This window comes from Lontra canadensis, unplaced genomic scaffold (assembly GCF_010015895.1).
Source record: "Lontra canadensis isolate GAN:19392208 unplaced genomic scaffold, GSC_riverotter_1.0 scaffold1, whole genome shotgun sequence".
Taxonomy (NCBI): domain Eukaryota; kingdom Metazoa; phylum Chordata; class Mammalia; order Carnivora; family Mustelidae; genus Lontra; species Lontra canadensis.
In genome coordinates this window covers 60934390-60957736 of record NW_022630995.1, presented here as the reverse complement: position 1 = coordinate 60957736, position 23347 = coordinate 60934390, and the positions used below count along the sequence as shown (strand labels likewise).

The window sequence follows — 23347 nt, the reverse complement described above, 5'->3', positions numbered from 1 at the left end:
GATTTCTAGGGCAGTGAGACTGTTTTGTAAGACACCACAACGGTGAGTACCTGTCATTCCACATTTTGTCAAAACTCCTGGAATACACAACACCAGGAGTGAACCTTAAATGTAACCCCTGGACTTTGGGGGATGAAGATGAATTGAGGCAGGTTCACTGACGACAGCAAATGCACCTCTCTAGGGAAGATTAGTGGTAGAGGGGGGAGCCGTACGCTGTGGGGACAAGGGATATGGGCAGATGCTCTGTACTTTCCACTCAATTTTACCATGAACTGCCTTAAAACTGCTCTAAAAAACAAAGTTTATTAATTAAAAACAAGTTTTAAATGGATGAATAACAGAGTTGTTCCTTCCTCCTGTTCCCACAGTTGGGGCGTGAACTTGTGTTTTTCCACCTACATCACTGGATTCAGCGTTCAAGTTTCACAGGGCCTCTTGCTCCACAAACCTTGAGGGCAAAGGTTTTCCACCCTCTGCTGGAGTTTCTGCTGAACTGTCAAGATAAAGCAAGAATGTCAACTTCTAATCTTCTTTTTTTTTTTTTTAAGATTTTATTTATTTATTTGTCAGAGAGAGAGACAGGGCATGCGCGAGGGCACAAGCAGGCAGAGGCGGAGAGAGAAGCAGGCTCCCTGCTGAGCAAGGAGCCCAATGAGGGACTTGATCCCAGGACCCTAGGATGATGACCTGAGCCAAAGACAGTGGCTTAACTGACTGAGCCACCCAGGCATCCCTCCAATCGTCTTTTAAATACAAGTATGGGCAACTCAGATCCCCATGTCAGAATGACATCACAATGACAAAGTCAAAGCTGCTGCAAAAGTTTGGGGAAGCCATCTAGGCCTCTGGCTTTCAAACTGGTGTTAGCATCAGAATCCAGTTTTCAAATGAACTTGCCTAGAAACCCCAAAATGTACAAGAGCTAACAGAGTTAAAAAAAAAAAAAATCAGAATTATCCAGACTCATGATTCTAACACGTTTCATTTCCTAAAACATTCATTATTCGTTCCAGCTCATCAACTGAGAAATACAATAGACGTCCTTCCTATATTATTGCCCAGATAGTTGGTGACAACCTGAACAGGACGTGTTCAGTAGCGTGATTTGGAAACCTCCCCCTTCCTTTCCATATGTAGACACACTGGCAAAGATGTAATGATGTAATTATTTTTGACTATGTTATAAAACTTTTCAAATGCATAGGAAAGTAAAGGAAGAAAATAATGAACATCCACATCTAGATTTCATGGTTGTTAATTATTTTTCTATATTACTGTTACATATATAGGCACTGACTTTTTTTGTTATTGTTGTCTGATTTGGACAAACCAGCTATAAAAGACGTTGTGGGACTGTTGAAGCACTTCTGAATTTTAAAAAGGCACCTCTACGACATCCAGGGCTCCTGGGAACACTTTGAGACCCATGGTCCAGCCTCCTTTGCATTTTGCACAGGGGATGCTGGGGACCGAACAAGGAAAAGCCCAAAAAGCCTCCAGGAAGATCCATAGCCTGGCTTCGGTCTGACACTTTTGCTCCTGCCTTAGGCTCCCCAAAGAGCATCCTGTGCTCCAACTACATCACACTCTCTTTCCTGCGAATATTTCACAGATTTCAAGCCTCTGTGCTTTTGCTCTACCTTTTAGACAAAGCTGAGGCATCACCTCCTCCAGGAAGCATTCTATTACCCTTCATCCACTCTACCCTCAAGGGTGGGGGTGGATGAAGCAGAAGCCAGCACCCCCCGGACTGGGTAGCATCCAGACCTAATAGTCTAGGTAGGCAGAACCAAACTAAACCTGCAAACCAGCAGGGAGGTGTTAGGAGGGCCTGGGGAACTGTGCCTGTAAAAAGATATTCTAAAAGGGAAGTATTCCTAAGAGAGCCCCTCAAAATGGGGTGGGGAGGATACTGAGGAAGCAGGGCCCATGGGCTCCTGTTTCAACTCTGAGAACACCATGAACTTTTGACTTTTGTCCGTTATGACTTGCCAATTGCACATTGGCCGCCTCTTGGAAGACCTCCTCTACTGCGGAATGAGCTAGAGATAATTTAACACCCGTTAACTACAGAGCCAGTCCTGCATCCAGTGGTCAGTTAAGTTCTGTCCACAATTCCTTTGAAACAAGTTGCCCAACCCTTTGGGTTTTGCCTCTGTAAGCCTGCACTTCCCATTGCAATTCCGAACACAATCACGATCTCGGTGCTCTCTGTGCCTCCCACATTGCAAACCCTAAGACCCCAAATAAACACTTTTGATTGCTTTACAGCTTCTTCTTCTTGACTGACATACCTAATGTCTTGATTCCAGATGAAAACAAAAGCCAACAATGGATCTTAACCAACAGACATCCAAGTGACCTCTAGCTGTGATTAAAGGCCATAAACACAAAAAGAACATCAGGAAAACATCTATGCATAAGGTCTCTCCGTGACTCCTTGGATTCTGTGCCTACGAATAAGACCCTCCGGATCAGCCCCTGAGACCTCCGAAGACCCCTCTCCTTGCCCTGCACTCTCCCAGGACACTCTAGCAAGGAACTGAACCCCTTCTGTTGTGACATTGTCTGTTTCTGGGTCTCTTATCTCCCCCTCGAGGCGGGGGCTGGTCTCACTCTCTCTATCCTTCTCCTAGATCCTCTGGCAAAGGTCTGGCACAGAAACAGGCCTGCAAAGGTTTGCCAGGCGCTAGCACTGGAAGATTTCCACGCGGCCGGAGCACCCTCTGTTGGGCCAATCCCACAGTCGTGGGGCACTCACCCGAGTGGGGGCATTAACCACCGAAAGGTTGTACCCGTAGAGGAAAGATGAGCCAAAGGCGCCCACGAAAGAGGCCACAATGAGCGAGCAGGACCAGTCCTGGGAAAGGAAAAGACAGAACGTCAGATCTGACAGTTGGGCACAGAGCTAGGGCCCACAAGACGTACTTCGGCTGTTCCCTTGTCTGGAGAGGCGGCCCCAGAGAATTCCCGGGGTCGGGGGAGCAGGCAGGCAGCTGAGTTGCTGGTCCAGGTCCCCCTGTGCTGGCAGGTGTCCTGGGGGAGTTCTGTCAGCCGCCTGAGCTCAGTTTGCTTCTGCCTGCTGCAACAGGTCAGTGACTTGCAGACCTAACGTCCTTAGCCGGTGCTCTGTATGCAGCCCCATACTATTATTTCTGCTGAATTTGGCCACTTTCTGAAACACACAGGAGCAAAAAAGCAAAGCCAGATTCAGCCGCCAGTAGTAGCCGCTGATGCTTACAAGAGGTATGGGCCAGGCATTTTTTGGGGTATTTTCTCTTGGAATCCTTTGATCAGTGCCGTTTGATCCTGATGTCAGAGGTGAGCAAGCAGGCACAGAGGTGTCCGTGGTGCTGTCTGGGATGGGGGCTGGAGCCCAAGCCACCTTCTGCTGCACCAAGGGGCCTCTCCCCCACTGCCTCTCTGTCTGGGCACGTGTCTAGGGGTCTGAGGCTTCTCACAGCTGCGCAGGGACACACATGTTCGCATGCACACACACACACACACACACACACACACACACACACACACACCCCTGCACGTGCTGGTCCAGACTCAGCTGTCCATCTGCAGGCCACTGTGAATGCCCCTGGCCAAGGACCTGCAGAAACAGACATGGCTCAGCCTGGAGGACGAGGCCTCTGCCTTCAGGTGATCCTGTTGCTTGGCCTCACCCAAGGATGGTCACAATCAGGACAGGGACCTGGAGTGGAAACATCTGGGCCCCTTGGCCAAAGCTGACCAGCTGGCAGGAGCTGGAGGCAGGAGGGTTTGCCATCTGAAGCTGGCCAGAGGAACATGGGCCAGTCTCCAGATGGAGGGGACCCAGATGCTCTTGGAAGCCACTTTCTCTGCTATCGGGGAATGCATGTGCACTTCTCAGGCCAGTCCCTCTTAAAGCTCCAGGGATATTGTGGCAAACAAAAGAGACAAGGTCCACAGTTCTGGGAACTGTGCCCATCAAATACCTTTTGGAAGGGAAAGCAGGACCCCAATAGCCAATTCCCTGCTCTGCCCATCCCAGTAGTCTCCTCTAGCACAGGATGCAATGCTGGACATTCTGACCACTCAGCTGTGGGAACCAGAGTCGGTTTCTTGACCTTTCTGGGTCTCAGTTTGCCCAGCTGGAAATGGATCTAAGAACAGCGCTGGTAGGTGGTTGAGGACTCGCTGTGTCGCTGGATAAGGATGTTTAGAACGTTGCATACACACATGGAGGGTTCCAAAAAGCTGCTTACACTTTCTGCTTTTCCTCTGGTCCAGCCACACAGAATGGCTGTTGCTCAGGTCAGGTGCCAAGGTCTCTCTTGGCCTGGCCCGTGCGGCTACATATACCCGGAATTCTCCTTTCTAAAGACTTTTGTATCCAAGACCCATGACCAGTGTCCTCTTCCCCAAAAGCTCATTGGACAGGTTGACATTTCTCTATGATTCAACTCTGTCCTATCCCGGGCTCTGCCACTTAGCTCCGTAACCTTGGACCAGTTACATAGCTGCTCTGTGACTCAGGGTTCTTATCTGAACATGGGATGATAACAGACCTCACCTCCTGGGCTGTTATGCTGAGTTAACACTGTGCCCGCGAGCGTTAGCAGCAGAGGCTGGACAGTGGGCAAGGGTCTTACTTTCTGAGGGTGGAGGTCTTGCTTCCAGGATCCAAGCCTGCTGCAGAGAAGGTCTTCAGGAAACTCTAGTGATCGGATGGAGGTGAGAAAGGGGGTTCATAAGCCACCGGGAAGGACATTGCCAGGTGTGGGGCCAGAATCTTTTCCTGCAATAAGGGGAGGCCTGAACTGCATGGAACAGAAAAGATGGATGGAACAGAGCTGCATTTTGGACAAAACACCCATTCTCCATAGTCCCTTATCCTCCGGGTCTCGGCTCAATTGTCATTCCTCCTGACTCCCTGGGCTGTCCTGGGTGCCTTCTGTCCCTGGGCCCCCTTGCTTCCAGCCCTGATCACTGGCCCCTTGTCTGCACCCATTGGAAGATAGAGAAGGGCAGGTGGGAGCCTCTCCCCGGCCCCTGCCCCCACTTGACCAGCCGGTACCCACCCCCTCTCATCACCCACCCCAGGGACAGAGGTTACCCAAGTGCAGGGATGGGAAAGGAAACGTGGTTGCCATCCATCACCCATGAGGCAATTCTCTGCTGTGGCCTCATTTCATGAGCACAGCCACGTTGCCAGAGGAAATCACAGCTCCAGAGTGGGAGCTCCATGGACAAGGTCATGGGGACCAGGATGCCAGCACCCACGCTGGCTTCTACAACCCAGGGCCCCAAGCCTTCCAGGCAGTGGAGGGAGGAAACACAGCCACCCACACTGGGCCTCTGAGCTCCATGGCCAAGGTCATGGGGACCAGGATGCCAGCACCCACAGCTGGCTTCTACAACCCAGGGCCCCAAGTCTTCCAGGCAGTGGAGGGAGGAAACACAGCCACCCACACTGGGCCTCTGAGCCCCATGGCACAGTCCAGAGACTAGTTTCTATGTTTACCTTTCTCGTCCTCCTGCCTGGTGTCCCTCTCCGGGTGCGGCCACGCTCAGCAGCCCCTGTGTGAGCCCAGGCCCGGGAGTCCATGCTCCTGTGGCCACGGGCCGTGCCAGGGCATCTCTGAGCAGGAGGCAGAGTCCACAAGGGGGCGGGGACCTGGCAGGAAATGCGGCAGTCTGTCTTGTCTGAACAGGAAACGGGCACGGTGGGCTTTCCCCCGTTCCCAGTCATAGCAGCAATCCAAGAGTCCTGGAAGGGAAACTTGCTTTCTCAGGGAGCACCACTGAGGGCATGGATTTTTCTTTTGGCACCTTTGATTTTCCCTCCCAATCGTGTGCAGCAAGAGAGCACTGGGCATGAAGCAGTGTACCTCCCCAGGGATAGGGACAGAAAAGAACGTCACTGGTGGCAGTGGAAGCCTGGTGAGGTCTCAACCCTGTCCCTCTAACTGTGTCCTTAGCCAAGTCACTCTGCTTCTCTGAGCTACAGCGTTTACGAGTGCAAAACAGAAGACTGGTCCTATTTGAACAGTCTGTCTGGTACTAATTCTGAGGCTCAGATAGAAAACACATCATGCTGGACATGGGCATGACTGCCCTGACATTCTCCAGGAGATGGAGAAGTTCTGGGTCTGGAAGAAAAGGGATCTGCCCCTTGGTCATTACTCTGTCCTGCTCACTCAGCGTTGGCTCAGGGAAGACCTTTCTCACCCAACCTGGGCTGGCTCAGGGAAAGCATGAAGGAAGCAAGACCCCTCCACACATACTCGATGTCGTGAGAATTAATTCATCACATGCCCAATTTGCCCCAGATGTCTGAGAAGGACCTTTTGTCATGACAGAATTGGGACAGTCTGCTCGGCCATTTGCTCCCACAGGCAGAAGGCAGATACCAAGGCTAGCTGGCAAAGGGTGTTTGGGGAATGCAGAACCCCTCGAGGGCCAGGGAGGCATCAAGTCCACCAAGAGACAAAAAGCAAGCAAACTAGGTTCAGTGGATCAGCTGAATCATGGAAGACTCTCTGGAAGAGGTGATTCCTGAGTAAGCCAGGGGGAATATGCAGGCAGAGGAGGGGTGGGGGTTGGGAGGGCACGAGCCCAAACCCACAGGCATAGATGCCCTGGGGTATGGGGTGGGAAACAGAGTAATTGAGCATGACTGGGTCCTGAGGTGTCGGAAGGGGCGGGGAAGGGGTGGGCCAGCTGCCTCCCAGTGTCTTGGGGGACGCACCCTGTGCTGTCCTGATGGGGACTTCATGTTCATCCTCATTTCCTCCTCCCCTCCTTAGCTCAGGCCCCTCTGCGCCTTCTCCCTGGCTTCCTCATCGCTAACAGGGGGTCTCACCTGATCTCGCTAAAACTCAAACTGAATCAGGTGATGGCCCCCCACCCTCGACATTTAAAATTGTTCTATGCTTTCCCGTTGTGGTTGAAAACTCAGTAGGCCCCAGGCCCCAGGAGGTCAACACAAATACACAACTACCGTTGGGTGTGAAGGGGGGGTCCTCTGGTGTCTGGGACTCCCTCACGCTGCAAGCATCAAAGGCCCTGCCCGCCAAGCACAGCCTATCCGCAGACCAGCAGTGGGATCCCAGTGTGGCCTCAAGCCCCTGTCAGAGAGATCCCAGTACACCTCTCCTGCCTCAGCCTCCCTGATTCAAGACCTGCTGACTCTGAGCTCCAAGGCCAGAAGCCAGAGGAGATCCAGATCCCAGGGCTGGAAGGAGACCAGCCATCTGAGCCTGCACCAGGCTCTGCCCCCGATCCTAAGACTGGACCTGCACAGACTTAGCTTTCCCTTTTGGTACCGCAGCCTGGAGGCGGTGCTTGGCCTGAAGAGGTCCTCTTATTGGTGGAGTTGGCCATCCATAACTTCTCTCCTCCGTCTGCCCCCGAAGCCAGCCCAGAGGCAAGCAGCCAGGTCCAAAGTCACACCCCTGAGAGCAGAGCAGCTCAAGTTCCAGGTCAGCCTCCCGCTGCTCAGAGAGTGGCCTTCACCTTAACTGCACTGACTTCCTTGAGGCAGGTGAGCGATCTCCAATTCCCAGGGCTTTTCAGGGTGACAAAACAAATAGCCCTACTTTCTGGGAAACCTTGGTGAAGGTGACAGGAGCTGTCCCTTCCTGTTGCCACAGCGTAGCGGCCCAAAACCCAGACACGAGTGGTGCACTGTCTGGGTTTGAGCCTCCATTCAGCCACTTAGGACCGGTGAGCCTGGGCGCAGGTCCCTCAGCCTCCCTGTGGGACAGTGTCCCCATCTGTAACATGGGCATAACAGTGTCCACCTCATAGACTTGTGGAAGATTCCGTGAGTTTATACTTGAAAAGCACGCCCAAACGTGAAGGCTGAAACAGCAGCTGGCGTACAGCAAGCGTACGATGAATACTCATTGGTACTGAGACCACTTTGTTCCCAGATAACGTGCTCTATCTGGACCCCAATGCTCTCACTCTTTTCTAACCAAGTACCATCCTACCTGCTCTGGGTAGAAAGGTCTGGGCCCCTGTAGGAAATTAGTGTCCTCCACGGTCAAAGGGGAGGTCTGGGGCCAGGTTGATGTCACCAGACAATTGCTAAGACCTGTTCCAGTGCTCGAGATGGGTCTCTCGGGGGCAAACATGATGCATTGCACCTCCCCGGACCTCACGGCCGTTAACCGGGACTTCCCATAACCCAAGCACCCCTGTCCATGTCTACAAGGCTTTGCCCTTGGCCAAATATGTTCACGCCCATGATGTCACCAGTCCTCCGGCAGCCATCGGAGGAGGGGCTAGGCGGATGCACAGGAGGAGGTGACGTTTGGGAGACCTGGTGCCATTTCTACATTTGCTCAGCTCACGGCGTCACGTTGGGTAAATTAATGCTATCAGGGATATGACCATCGGACAGATGCTCCCAGGTGTGCTGGGGCTGGGGCCTGATCACCCTCATCTGACGCTGATTCCTGCAAGCACACACCCATCCACCATTATTTATCGAGTACCTACTTCTGCCAGCTTCTCCTGGCCCTTGCTCGGGCTTGCCTTCTGACTACCCATAACTTTGCTCATCTCTCGGCACTCTGCTCTCTCACCAGCTCCCCTTGAAACTCCGCTGGGCCTCTCTCTGCCCCTCCATATTACATATGCTGCTCACAGCTACACTGGCTGGGCTCATCCTTGCTTACAAGCGTCAGTGCTCACGTGTGCCTTTCCCTCCGGCTCGGAGCTCACCAGGGGCAGACGCTGTCTGTGTCTCTTGTGAGGGGAGCTGTGTTCCCCTCCCCGAATTCATCAGTTGAACTGTTCACCCCCAGCGCCTCAGAAGGTGAATGTATTAGGGGGCAGGGTCTTTAAAGAGGAGAGTGAGGTAAAATGAGGTAACTAGGATAGACGCTAATCCGAGATTATGGGTGTCTTTATGAGAAGAGCTTGGGACACAAACACCTATAGAAGAAAGTCCCTGTAAGGACGTGGGGAGAACACGGCCGTCAATACACCAGGACAGAAGCCTCGAAGGAACCAACCCCGCCAACATCCTTGACCTCAGACTCCAGCCTCCAGGGCTGTGAGAAAGCGTATCGCTCTTGTTTAAGCCCCCAGCCTGTGGTGAGGTCCTGGCGGCCTGAGTGGGCTAATCCAGTGTCCTGAGCCTCTTTGGATTCCCAGTTTTCTTCCCACCTCACTCAGGGAATGGGCCAAGTAGATATTTTCTGGAACTGAACCCAGACTGTCTGTCCTCTGCATGATGTCCTGAAGCTAGAAAGTCCGCTTGGACAAGATGAAAATTCTCTGCCAGGAAAGGCCAGGAAAGGGAAAGAAGCGGGAGTTTTTTCATGGACTATCATTTGAGCAGAATGACTGAGATGACTGTACCACTTCCTACATGACACCAAATGCCTAGACAGGAAAGCCTTGACCCCACCTCACATGAGTGCATCCTTGGAGGGAATGGCCGTTTATCTAACGTGACTCTGCCACGTCCCTGGAGGACCTGTGGGGGTAGCTGGGCCCTCCCTGGGCCTCTGTTTCACACCTGGAGGTGGGGACAGTCACTCTCCACCTGCCAGCGCCACACTTCTCTGGCAGTTTGATAAATACACCTGTGTGGCTCTTTGTCCGGCTAAATAAGGTTTATTAAAAATCTGGACGTATTTTCTTCTGAGTCCTGGTTGCTTCTGCCGCTATCACAGGAGATGAGGCACAAAGGGACCAGGGTTCAAGACCGCTCCCCCTCAAACCAGGTACGCAGCCTTGGACAAGCTGCTTCATCCCTGCCTGAGCCGCAGTTCCTCGCCTGCAGAATGAGGGTGGTGATGGGTTCACTGTGGTGTGGCCAAGAGAAGCAAAGAAGAAAGCCGGGTAAAGGCCCATGCAGCACAGATACTGTCTGGCTTTGGTTTTGGAGTCTGGTTTGAAAGAAGGTGCAAAGATCCTTGAGGAGGGAGAGCCTCTCTGGGGCAGGAGGACTGGGCCTTGTGGTGGTGGGGAGTAGGGGTTTCATATATCCTCAAGGACTGTGACATCATCACTCTCACACAGCAGTGTCCCCTCGTTTGTGAAATGACCTCTGGAGTGGAAACCACCTCCCCAGGTCCCAAAGGACACCAGCAGACGGTACGGTCACCATCAACCAAAATACAATACAATCAGTAGTCCGTGCCTAGTAGTATACACTTTCCTGTTCACATGGCAACTTCCCACACACCTTTGCTCCTGTCCCCCACTCTGTCCTCTCCACCTGACCTCGCCTCCACCTACATCTCCCTGGGGAGCAGCGAGGAGGCCAGGAGGGACTGCCCCAGCATCACCAGAACAGGGAGAGAGAAAGAAACCAGTACTGACCAATTTCTTTCTCACCAAATCACTGTCTTTGGAATCTGCTGAGTCCTTTTCACTGCACTTCATGGTGTATTTTTCAGATTTGGGGGGCGTTCCTTGTTCCTAAGAAGAGAAAAAAAGGAAGAAGTCATTAGATACTTGCTGTCACCAATGGGTAATTAGGGGAGGTGGCCCCCAAATGTGGGGAGGGGTTGCCTGCTGAGGACATAGGATGTTAGTGCCAAGCTCCCCTGGGGCCAAGGCATCTTTGCTCGCCTCTCATGGCTCAGTGTCTCCACCTGCAGGATGAATGACATCTGTGTTTCCCATGATCTCCGTGTTGCTTATTAAATACTGGCCTCTCCCCCAGAACATTCTCAATCAGATGGTCGTTCTTATGGTGGGGAAGATCTTGGAAACACCAAAATTTCTGTCCCCAAGACGTGAAAATAAAAGCGGCATTCATTAAAACCAAGTGCCAACCTTCCCTGTCAAATTGGAAGCAGTCACCAAAATCGTAACCGAAATCACTGGCAAGACAGAAGTAGAAAAATGTGCAGCTTTTCTGGAGTTTAGAATTAAGTTTCTAGAGCCATAAAAAATATATAGGCCCTTTGGCCCAACTACTCCGTTTATAAAAAGTTATCCAAAAGCAGTAATAAAGAACACGCACAGATTTCAGCCTGTGATTGTTAACAAATGGGTATCACTATAGAAAAACACACCTAACAGGAATGTTTAAAGAAGTTATGGTACATCCGCATATGGAAACTCATGTTGCACTTTAAAACGATGTTAAAAAAGTAACGTCATGGGTAAATGCTCATAATCTTACTTGACAAAGAAAGATCTATAAAAGTAGATTCGCCTTAAAAGTAGATGTACATAGTAACAAATCCATGCTATTACGTGATATAAGGACTTAAACTATGCCCATGTGTTTTTTTATACAAAATTAAGATTTTTTTAAGTGTTGAGACCTCAAGTTATTTATTCCACGATTATTCTTTAAGCTCCTAAAACCTACGTAAGAGCATGACAGACTTTGCCCTGCTCTCATGGTGCTTCCATTCTAGAAAAGCCCATTTGGGAAGAGCGTACAGAAGGCTCCCAGAGCCTGGGGAAGGTGGGGGGTGGGGCGGGCCTGGCCCAGCCCAAGGTGGGGTAGAAGCAGGAGCCAGGGTGGCCCCAATCAGCAGAGGATGCATCACATATTTATGCGAAGCAAAAATAGATGCCGTGGAAGTAGCAAAACAGATCAGAAGTTCCTACTTGGTCGTGATATTTTAGCCCATTTTATTCTGGTTTGTTTTCCTATGTTTTTCCAATTTTTGATACACACGCAAACACGCATGCACACAAACCCACTTCTATAACTAGAAAAGCAAGTTTTAAAAAATTACTTTAAATTTTAAAAATTTTAATTAAGTCTTTAAGGTGTCAGGTAAACATAAAACAAACAAACAAACAAACAAACGAAAACAATTCTGGGAGACTATTTAGTTCTGATAGGATGACCGGTTCAAACCCCAGCTCTCTAGCTCTCTACCTGTGTCACCTGGGGCAAGTTGTTTAACCTCTCTGTACCTCTGTTTCTTTATATGTCAAGTGAGGAAGACCAACAGGACATATGTCACAGGGCTTCTGTGAGGATCAAATGAGTCCGTGTATATAAAGCACATGGTAAATGCTAAATGGTCACCACCATCACCGGACGCCCAGCGAATGGTCTCTGTGGAGCATAGACCGATCATTCATTTGTCAGGGTCCTCGTGGAATGCCATTCTAAGAGGGTTAGAACTGGTTACGAGAAAAAAGGAGTGGGAACCATCTGGTGTATGAGTAGAGAACCCTAAACTGCCTCAAAATAATTCTCGAAGACTGAACTCGAAAAAAGAATAAATAGAACACAGTATAACTAGACATTTTGGGCATGAGGTTCTAAAACCGCTAGCTCCCTGTCTTCTCAATCTGCAGTAAAAATAGGGAAAGTGCTGCTGTTGCAACCTCACCCTCTGCCAGGGTCCACAGGTGCGGCCGTGCCACTTACAAGTTCAAACTTCGCCTTTGATGACCATCACCAGCCCCCAGGGGGCCCATCTGCCCCAGCCCAGCAGCTACAGGGTTAATGCCCACCCTAAGGGTGCACCAGGGCTCTGCTTCTAACCATTTGCTGGCCTCGCACCCTCGGCTGTACCTAGGATTAAATATTTAGAAAACCACCTCTGCTACTGATAAGGAAAGCTTTTGGGCACCACTGTGTTGACAGCGATGCCCAGCCATGCTGGAAATCAAACAAGCCTTGGAGAAGTATCCTTACCCACCCAGCCTGTTGCAGAGGGTGGATCTGAGCCCAGACAGCTTCAAGTCACAGCATGGCTCACAAACCTGTGTTGGTGGAAGGACGGACAGAGACAAAGAAAAGGTGCTGCTGACATCAGTCCAACAGCACAGGTGAGTCTCTCCTCCCAAAGCCGGCTCATGCAGGCTGGAGGCCACCTCCCAGGAAAGGCCTGCACGTGCTGCCTCATGCACGGTTCAGCCCCTGGCTGACAGCCTGTCACCAGGAAATGCCACGTAATTCCTACTCCCCATAACCGTGTTTTTGATTGAGTAATACTTGGCTATGACTTTATTCTTAATTTTCAGGGTGAGGTCTTTGCTGACTTTGGCATTGAGCTAAAGCTAACCCTAAAACATATTGAAAGGGAATGCAGAAAATAGAGCAGCTTTATGAGAGAGAGAGAGAGAGAGAAATAGGAGAGGGAGGGGGCAAGAGGGGGGCAGGTAGAAGGAGATCGCTGGATTATCAGGCATCAGAATGATTCCATGAGCCATAACCATTCATAATCAATTACATTTTTAGGTTAACATTGATCAAACACCATGCTGAGCACTTCATGTGTATTTTCTCACTTCATCTTCACCAAATTTTGAATTTCAGATCCTTCACTTTTCAATTCCCTTATTCCAGGAGCTCGACGAGTCTCAGAGACTCTTGAAATCATCCTCGAAGCTGATCCACGTCTGTGAGCATAACTCACCTGGTTCCTGGAGCTTCCCTTGCCTGTTACAGTCTAAAGAACAATGAGCATATGCTTCCTAGATAACTCAGCTCCACATATAATCCTATATAAGCCTGGGAAATTGTGAAAGAAAGCTGAGTTAATGATTAACCGGCATCCAGCTGTTACTGTAAACACTCCGTGACGCCGATCTCTACCTGTGAGAGATAAATGATTAACAGTGGACTACGGAGGGCTAACCCAGCTTATCAAATATGTGCCAGGTGAGGGTCAACAAATTCTGGACCAGAGTCAAGGCACAGGTATTCCCTCAATACCACTTCCCTCAATACCAATTCCACTGCTGATTATTAGGCTGAACTTCCTGGGCGTCAGAGGGCTTCTTGCTACACTGAGGGTGTGGCCAGCATGGAACCAGCCTGCCAGGTGGTGGGGAGGGTTAAGTGACGTGACACATGACAGCTGTAAAGCAGGACCCAGGTGGGTGCACAGTGATCAGGTCCTAAGCCCAAAGGATCAGGATGAAGGGTTTACTCGCATTACTCTGTCGATGTAGGAAGACAATCAGCCCAATGAGAAATACATGAGAGACGTCGACTCTGAAATGCTGTACCTGTGGGCACTGCTGTTGTTGTTATTCTAGGAATGCCACAATGTCCTCCTGACCTGTCCCTCTAACACGAAAGAGATGCCCACGTGTGAACCCTACTCTGCCTTTAGGACCCTGAGATGAATGGAAGGCTGGAGTGGTGCAGAGATTCAAGGGACAGAGAGGCAAGGAATCCAAGAGCACAGCTGGGCAGTGTGGGGCAAGATCCAAGGTCAGTCAAGGGCACCCACAGCTGCCTCCTGACCAGTTCACAGAGAGAGCCGATAGCGTGGGAAGTGAAGATGGGCTCCTGGGAGTCCCACCCACCATGGCAAAGGGACTCTGTGCCTGGTTCAGGCCTGTGCTTAGGTCCTGGGAGACAGCACCATCTGGGGAACCTGGAAAAGCCCATCTAATTCCCTTGGTGCCAATTCAGAGCACCCAGGCAAATTGCTCATCTCTAATCCCATTTCCCCAGTCTCCCAACCTTGAGGTTGACAGAAGGGTGGCCTGGAGAGCGGAAGAAATCACCTGATCCCTGCAAAGCATCTACCACAGGTGTTTTTAGCAACCAACCTCTGACGTCTGACACAACTTGCACACCAGGAAGACGATACTTCTGTGCCCAGGGTGATTTCAGCTGTGCGTAAGGAAGTGCAGACACACCTGGGCAGTGTGATTGTTCCCCCAAGAGTTTCAAAGCTTCCGCAGTCATCTAGCTGGTGCCCAGCCCTTTCTTTCCCCAGTTAGTCACCCAACCTCTCTCTCTTGACATCTTTTTAGCTACAGCAGATCATTTGCAATGCCAGGAGTATTCAACCATTGGTTTACCAGCATCTGGATAGATAGTGTAACATGATGACTAAGAGCCTGGGATTTCATGTCAGACCTTGAATCCCAGCCCTGCCACTCCCCAGCCACGTCACATGGGACAAGTCACCTATCTCCAAGGTGGGGATAAGGGAGTGTTCATCTCAGGGTCATGTTGTACAGACCAAACAGGATGCTGCCCTTGAATTGCCCACTGTGTAGAAAGCATGCAGTATTGCTATTGTTTGGGGGCGTCTCTTTGTTGATCAATATTTTTATTCTTGTTTATTTATTCTTTTTCAAGTGTTTGTGGAGCACCTACTATGTGGCTAACACATTCCCAGATACTGAGAAGGCTGCAAAGAAGGGTAAACCCATTACTTCCATCAGGTAATTCACAATTGAGACAGAAGGATGAGCCAGTGGAAGGGACCTGCACTTAGTAAGCACTGACTGTGTGCTAGGCACTAGTTATACACAGCCTCATTTAATCCTAAGAGCAGCCAATAAGGATTTGTTAGCTCCATTCTGTGGCCAAGCATACTGGTGTTCCCAAGGTCACCCATCTTGCCTAAAGCACCATGACTTGTGGATGAGAATTGATGCTTAAAGAAAAACCACCCATTCCACCCCCTGCCCACCCTCTGTTCACTGCTGCTCTTGGGGGGATGTCTCTCACCAGAAAGGACATGTACATCAGAGTGAGCCTCAGGACCATGGTGTGAGACACATTTCTCATTCTCTCTCTCTTCTGGCAGTACAGCATCCAAGAAGACTTCTCACTTTGGAGGGTCTGTCTTGTGGGTCTTATGGGCACATCTCTCTCACCTTCTCAATGGTCTTCTTCCAGCAATTATCCCGTTTCCCTTCTGCATTATCAACTTCTCCTTCTCTACTGGATTATTCTAGGCTATATACAAAGGTACCTTAACATCACCAACTAAAAACCAAAAACTAAACTAAGTAGTATTGAAGTGGGGTGGGGGGGGCACCTGGGTGGCTCAGTCAGTTGAGCATCTGACTCTTGGTTTCTGCTCAGGTCCTGATCTCAGGGTCTCGAGATCGAGCCCCATGTCAGGCTTCATGCCCAGCAGGAAGTCTTCTTCCTCCTTCTCTCTCTTCCTCTGCCCCTCCACCCTCACTGTCTCAAATAAATAAGTAAATCTAGAGGCCTTGGCGAGGAGTGAAGAAACTAGAGCCCTCCTACATTGCCAGTGGAGATGTCCACTGCTTCAGCAATGGTGGGAAACAGTTTGATGGTTTCTCAAAGAGCACACACAGAATTACCTTGGGACCCAGCAATACTGTTCCTGGGTGTATACCCAAGGGACTTGAAAACAAGGGTTCAAATATAACTTGTATTTGAATGCTCCCAGCAGCACTATTTACAGTACTTCAAATGTAGAAAGAGTCCGATGTCTACGAGTTAATAAATGGATACACAGTTACAGTCAGATATCCATGAGTTAATGAATGGATACACAGTTGCTGTCTATCCACACCTGGATTACTCATTCAGAAAGGAATGAAGTCAGGATACATGTTTACAATGTGGCAGAACCTCGAAAACCTTAGGTGGAGGTGAAAACCCTAGACACCAATAGTCACCTGTCTCATGATTCCATTTGGATGGAATGTGCAGAAAAGGCAGACCCACAGAAACTGGAAGCAGACTAGTGGTGGTCACAGGCTAGGGGAGGGGGCCAGTGGGAAGCCAGTACTTAATGGGTTGGTTTGGAGGAGATGAAAATGTTTTGGCGCTATACAGAAAAAGCAGACTCCTTTCTTCTTTGGAATTCCCTCCTGGTGCCTGTTCAAATCATGACAGCTCTCACCATCATGGCTCCCAATTATACCCCAGACAGATGGCCCATCTTGCCCCGGATCCTGCTGCACAGCCTCCAGACAGTTGCCGGACTCTCCCCTTCCCTGTCTTTTGCAGCTGCTCTCCATCCAGTGGCGGGAGTGACATCCTCCACAAACACCCAGTCTCAGGACCCACTCTGCTTACAGTCTCTGGTGACTTTCCTAGAACAGGTCCTGACATGCCCTTCCCTGTGCCCAGAGTCTGACCCTCCTCGTCATTCATCCAAGTAATGCAAGAAGATCGAGGGGTTGGCCCCTCCTGGCCTGGGTTCCAGCTGCAGGACTTCCAAGAAAGTCTTGAAGGTCCCTGGTGACAAGGCCCATGTCTGCCTTTCCAACTTTTCACTCCACTCTCTCCTTTGGCCTGCACACACTCCTCACCAAGGCCTTCTCCCTTTCTTCCAAACAATACCCAGGTTCTTCCATCTTGGGGCCTTTGGACCTGCTGCTCCTTCTGCCCAGAGATCCAACCCCAAACCACTATAGGGCTGCTTCACTCTTGTCCTGCAGATCTTAGCTCACACATCTCCTTAGAAAGGCCTTCTCTCGCCTCGCTGACTAAACCAAACCCACACGATGCCAGTCAGCCTGCCTGCCTATCTGTCTGTCTCTCCCTGCTTCCCTGATGACTCCTCCTTGTCCCTGTCCATTCCCTCTTCCTCTCTCTCCTGCCTTCCCTCTTTCATTATCTTTTATTTTCTTCAACATACTTAATACCTGACATTCTCTTTTTTTGTCTATTTGTTTCGGGGCTCCTGTCTTTTCTCCCCAGCAGAATGCAACCCTATGGGGGGCAGGGCGGGACCTTGTCTCCCATCACTGCTGTCATCCCAGTGCCCAGAACAGGGTCCAGCATGCAGTAGGTCCTTCATGCATATTTGGTGATGAGCCGATTGGAGAAGCCGCGGTGCCCACTCAGCTCTCTTGCCTGCAGAAAGCTCCAGCGAGAGTGCTAGCCTTAGACTGGCTGCCAGGGGGTCCCACCAGCACCATGCTCTGAGTCTGACCCAGAGCTGCCGGCGCCTCGGAGGAAGGGAAGCATTCTCTTGGAAGAATCTGGTGGCAACGGCACTCAGTATCCAGCAGTAGGGGGTCAGGGACCTCCTAACCAAGTGGTTTTCTTGCTGCCTGCTTCCCACATTCTCTGCATATTTCCAGAATCTGGATGCACAACCTCTCTGTTCATGCCCACAGCACATTTGCTTCGTATCATTTTGGGCTGCCTGGAGCCCTTGGGGAACACTTACTCTGACCTAAGGAGATGCGTGGGCACACCTCTGCTTAGTTTGATCACCATTTTGGAGTAAGTTCGAAATATCAACTTATTTAATAAAAACAAAAACAAAAACAGAATGGGAGTGGACTGTCTGGGGATTCAGCCCTTCCTCCTGGCTCATAAGTTTGGTTTAGGAGGAAAGAGCAAGGCTCTGACACCCACCATGACTGCCCCCGCCAGACGTGTGACCTTAAACAATGCGGTTAACCGCCTTGCGCTCAGCTTCCTTGCCGGGGTCATAAACACGACAACAGGTCCCTATGAGGGGATTAATAATGTATGGACCTAATACTCAACACCTGGCAGAGACTTGTCCATTTTTAACACTTGTAAGCCAACCACTTAGGAAATTCAGAAGATCCAGGTAAATATTTATACTTAGCTGTTCATTCAGAGTTCCTCCCAGCTTCTTGTTCAGTTGACCAGAGTTGACAAACAAGAACGGAGCAGGTCCCGGGGAAATTGTGATCTCCAGGGAGACTCAGTGTGTGGCCCTTAGATGTCCAAGGAAGGGCTGTGGGCCAGATGCCAGTTGGCTCGGATCTTCCTGAGATGCAGAAGCGCTCATCCGAGCGGCTGCTGGGTTCTCTCCTGCCTCTCTGGCCGCCTTCCACAAATTCTTCCTTGGGGCCTCACCCTCACCCTGCTCAGTCCGCACTGGCTTCCTGGGTGCTCTGATCCCACCTGCCTGCTGACGGCATCCCAGCCCAGGTGTCCCACGTTCCAGGCCAGCCCACATGACATGGGTGCTTGGTGCCTAATAGGAACTTCAGAATGAAGGTGACCCAATGAAGCTGATGAAGTGGCCAGGTCAGTTCCTAACCGAGCAAGCCCTTGGAGGGAGTCATGTGTCCGAGGCTAGGGCGGGCTCCTTGGGCTGCACTCAACCAGCACACTTGAATGAATAACCAGCACCTCAAACTCACCCAGGTCCACAGCCTTCCCCCCTCCCCGCTCCTCCCGCCCAAACCAGCTCCTCCACAGTCTTCCTGTCCTGGTGAGTGGCATCGCCGTCCCACCTGCTGCGCATGCCCCGCCCCACAGATCCAGAATCCTACCACCTCGCATCCCTTCCTGCTCTTCAGGCCCAGTCCCAGCTGTCTTGGCAGCTCTGGGAGGAGTCAGTACCACCACGTCCTGCCTGTTCTCCCCGCCCCGGCCCCCCCACTTCCCCACAGAGCAGCTCAAAGCTCTTTATAGTATAGGTTGGAGCTCGTCCCTCCCTCACTCAGAAAATATCCCTCCCAATGGCTCTGACTCTCTCAGTTTAGGGTTATATTCTCAGGACTTAGCAAGGGCCTGAGACTCATACCTGACCCTTTCCCCTGCCTTCCCCCTGCACCCCCCACTCTGGTCAGCTGGCTCCCTTGGTGTCCTCCAGTGGTTCTAGTACACCCTTGTCTCAGAGCCTCTTGTGCCTGCTGTTCCTTAGCCCAGAACACCCTCCCCCAGATCTGCAAAGGACTCACAGCTTACCTCCCTCTGGCCTCCACCCAGATAGGACTCATTGGAGCTGGTCCCCCTACCCCGATATAAAATGCAAGCTCATAATTAATCCCCTCCCCCATGGCCTCCATCTATCCTGCCCAGATTTTCCTTTGTCATGGCTCCAACCACTCCCTGCTGAGTATTTACCTGTTTACTGAGTTCTGTCCTCCAGCTAGAATGTGTAGCCCAGACAGCTGGGATTGGGTCTCGTGCTGGTCACCCTCCTTGCCTCCCTGGCTCCTGCTCCCACCTTCCCTGTCCTGCTCCTGCCCTGGGAAGCCGGCCCTGAGGGATGGCATTGGCTGACTCCTTTGCAACTAGCTGTCAGCCCAAGAAAAGTGTGAGCAAGAGATCACAGGAAGACAAGGAAGAGGGTGCTTCGTCCCTGCTACCCCCACCCCCATGGCCAATTCAGCAGCTCTGGCAGTAGCTGTCCCTGAATGGAGTCCCCAAGTGCAGGTCCTTGCAGGTGGCTGGCCTCCCCGCCGCCTCGCTTCTCAATGCCACTTCCTTCCCTTGCCCTCAGGGTCAGCGGTAATGGCCCCGAGCCTGGCCATTCTTCATCTGTTCTTCCACGCCTACCCACAACTCTGTAAGTGCCTTGAATTGTCTGGGGTGGGTTCGGTTTCCTCCTGAAACCCTAGCCCAGACATCCAGTCATGTTTACTGCTGTGCCTGGCACCTAGAATACAGTCTGAAACACGGAGCTTGATAAAAATTTGTAATTAATTAATTAGCTGATTAATTAATTAGCAGAAGGATGAATGGGAGGAAATCAATAGGCTGCTCAAAGGAATGAAGAGATCAATGAATAGAGCCGTTTTGCTTCTTGAAGGAAACAATGAATTAAACCAATGAACTAACTTTCGAGGAAGCATTAAAAGAAAAAAAAAAAAATGAACAGAATCTGTGGGTTCCTTCGAATTGTATGCTTAGCAGAGTTCTGAATCTGTCTCCTGGCTCTTACCTTGAAGGTTAATACAGGCCCTTTCTCCCGGCCAGACTGATGAAGTTTCTCAGATCCCCTTGACCTTGGAGCACCTTCCTGGCCTGGCCACACACCCTCTGAGTTGTGCCAGGAGCATTTGGGCTCACCCTCTGACCAGAGGCAAAGACTCCTTCCTGCTCCAGGGACGCCCCCAGGATCCACGCCCCTGCACCCAGGAGAGGGAAAGCCCTGTGGCTTCTGCAGCAAGAGAGGAGCACCAGCCTATGAGGTTCCGCTCAGCCAGACTGCCCCGTTCACCCAGCTTCCAGCCAGCAAGCCATCCTTTCCTGGCCTGTGACAATGCTCAGGGTGGAGAAGCAACAGTGGACCTAGAAGGGACACCCACAAGCACCTTAGCCTTCCAAAGTGGACAGTCACTCTCCGGTGTCTGCTGAGGCATGGGCCAGAATGTAGGGTCAGAGAGAAAAAGCCCAGAGCAGCACATCCAAGTGCGGGGGGGACGAGAAGGCACAGGGAGTGGGGAGTGGACAGTCACCTGTGGCTGCAGTCCCTTTCCTACTCTCTGTTTCCTGAGAAGCGGCTCCCAGGGACCTCTGAGCAAGCAAAGGCACTTCGTCCGTGAGGCTGGGGTGAGGAGGGCAGTTTCTCTCACCAAGTGAAGGGAAGCAAGTTCTCCCTCCAGGGAAGGGAAAGTGACAGAGCCAGGGAGGGGCACCAGCGAGACTGACACCCCAGCTGATGGCACAGCTTTGCCCAGGCTGGCGGCACTTGATCTCTCTTTTCAACGTGCACAGCAGAATGACCTCCTGGGGCTATAAGCGTCCCAGAGGTGGTGCTGGGGGTGCATTCTACCCTGAGAAGCAGCCGCCGGCAAGGCAATAAATAGATGCTTACTGGCTGCATTGTGCCAAGCAAACTTTGTTCTGGAAAAGAAATCCACCTTCTCCTCCATTCATTTATTCATTCACTTCCTCATTCATTCATTCAACCCAAGCTTGCTAAGGTCATCCTGAGAGCCTGGCCTATTGTGAGTTGCTGGAGGTACAGAAATGGATCAGATAAAGTCCCTCTTGAAAGGCGCTCACACTCCCAGGAGGGAGACAGACACACAGCAGCCCGGGGACGTGCTCCTTCACTGTTCGGCAGCCCAGTCCTGGTCTGAGGCACTGTAGATAGAGCCATAAAATCGCACAGACAGAGCTCCCTGTCCTCGTGGAGCTTGCATTCTCGGAAAAGGTGATAGACTATAGCCCACACATGTGATTAAATGATAGTTGATTAGATTAGATTAGATTAGATTAAATGATAGTTGGTTAGATTAGATTAGAGAGGGCCATCAGAAAACCATAAAGAAGGAGGTATAGAGGGCTATAGGGTAGGACATTGCAAATGTTTAAAAGATGGTTCTGGAAGCCCTCACCCAGAAGGTAACGTGAGCAAAGACGTGAAGGAAGGGAGGGCTTGAGCCAAGTGGGCAAGTTAAATGGTTACAATGTGTGTGTTACAAAGGCCACATACCCCAGAGGCTTACTTCACCACTGCCCAGAGGGACAGCTCTCTGGGTAGGAAGGAAAGGAGTTTCCAACGGAAGAGCAGCTCAGGGAGAAGGGCCAATAGGGGGAGGAGCAACCAGAGTGCAGTGAGTGGGTGAGGAGAATGACAGATCTTTCCAGAGAGGGAAGTGGCCAAAAGATGGGCTGGGCTAGTTGCCTGGACAGGGTCCTATAGGCACAGGGTGTGATGAAGAGATTTGGGTGCTGACACTGGCCCCCTAAGTTCAAACCGCAGCTCCACACCTGCTCTGTGACCTTGAGCAAGTCTGTTGACCTCTGGAAGCCTCAGGGTTTGTTTGTTTTTTAACCCTATCTGTGAAATGGGAAGAATCACAGAACTCAGTCCATGGGATCAAGTGACTTGGAATTACATCTGTATTGTGTGTTCCTCCAAAAGAACCTGGAGGGTGGACTGGAGCCAGGGACTGGGACAATGGAGCCAGGGACTGGTGGCAGGGAGGCACATCAGAGAGCTTGAGAACAAGACTCTGCAAGGTCCTGGGTCACACATCCCAGAGCAGGATGTCTGCAGGAAAGATCATTTACCCCTCTGTTCAGTGCATGATTCCGAAGCACGCTGGCTGAGATACAGACATGCTTCTGCCCTCTTGGGCTTGCAAGGTGAGGGGATACAGATTAAAACACACACCATCCACCGTAGGCTTGCAATAGAGCACCCGGGGTCAACAGGCAAAGCTTGACCCTTGAGAAGCCTGGAACACCAGGGAGGGCAGTAACTGCAAGATGCTAAGCATTGCTCCCACCTGGAGAGTTTCTCAAGAACGTAGATTGCTGGCCCTGGCCCAGACCCACTGACTCCGAAAATCCAGAGGAAAGGTCTAACAAGCGATGATTTTTAATAGGTGTCCCAAGTAATTCTAATTATCAACAAAACTGGCAAATGCCCAACAAAGCTCCCTTCTTCTTACAGCTACGGAATGTGAGGTCCGGAGACTAGGCCACGGAGGCTCCGCCAGTGTGGCCACAGGAGGCAAGGCTGGAAGGCAGAGCCCTCTTTTCCCCGACTGCACTCCTCTCCTCAGGCTACATAACAAAGGACCCCAAACCAGTGAGTTTCAGACCATAGAAATTTCTAGAGGCTACAAGTCCTAGAAGTTACAAGTCTAAGACCAAGGTGCTGTCTTGAAGGCTCTAGGGGAGGTGCTGCTCTGTGCCTTTCTCTTAGCTTCTGGGGTCATTGGCCACCCTTGGCCGTCCTTGCTATGTGGTTGCAACTCCAGTCTCCGTCTGCGTCCCTTAGCCTTCTTCCTGTGCGTCCTCTCCTTATAAAAATACCTGTCATATTGGATCAGGGCCCACCCTACTCCAGTATGACTCTATCTTCACCAATTCCATTGGCGATGACCCTATGTCCAAATAAGTTCACATTCTGGGATGCTGGGGGTTAGGACTTCAACACATTTTTGGGGGGTAGACACAGTTCAGCTCACACACTCCCCCCAAGCTTTGGCAGCTCCCCGCATGGACGTGGTT

The 23347-nt window shown here is 51.0% G+C and overlaps 1 protein-coding gene across 4 annotated transcripts in view; it reads right to left on the bottom strand.

The window, feature by feature from the left end:
* The window catches only part of SLC2A9 (solute carrier family 2 member 9), a 210000-nt gene extending 199581 nt beyond the window's left edge, over positions 1 to 10419 (bottom strand). The window contains exons 1-2 of one of the 4 annotated variants that reach the window (XM_032855051.1): positions 10321 to 10419; positions 2765 to 2863 (exon numbers count right to left, since the gene is read on the bottom strand). In XM_032855051.1, coding sequence (XP_032710942.1) covers positions 2765 to 2863; positions 10321 to 10383 — 162 coding nt within the window. In that variant the 5' untranslated portion in view covers positions 10384 to 10419. Of the gene's footprint in view, positions 1 to 2764; positions 2864 to 5500; positions 5744 to 10320 lie in introns of those variants that run through there. The other 3 variants (XM_032855060.1, XM_032855044.1, XM_032855069.1) reach the window with 3 other exon arrangements.
* Between the last annotated feature and the right edge of the window lie 12928 nt (positions 10420 to 23347).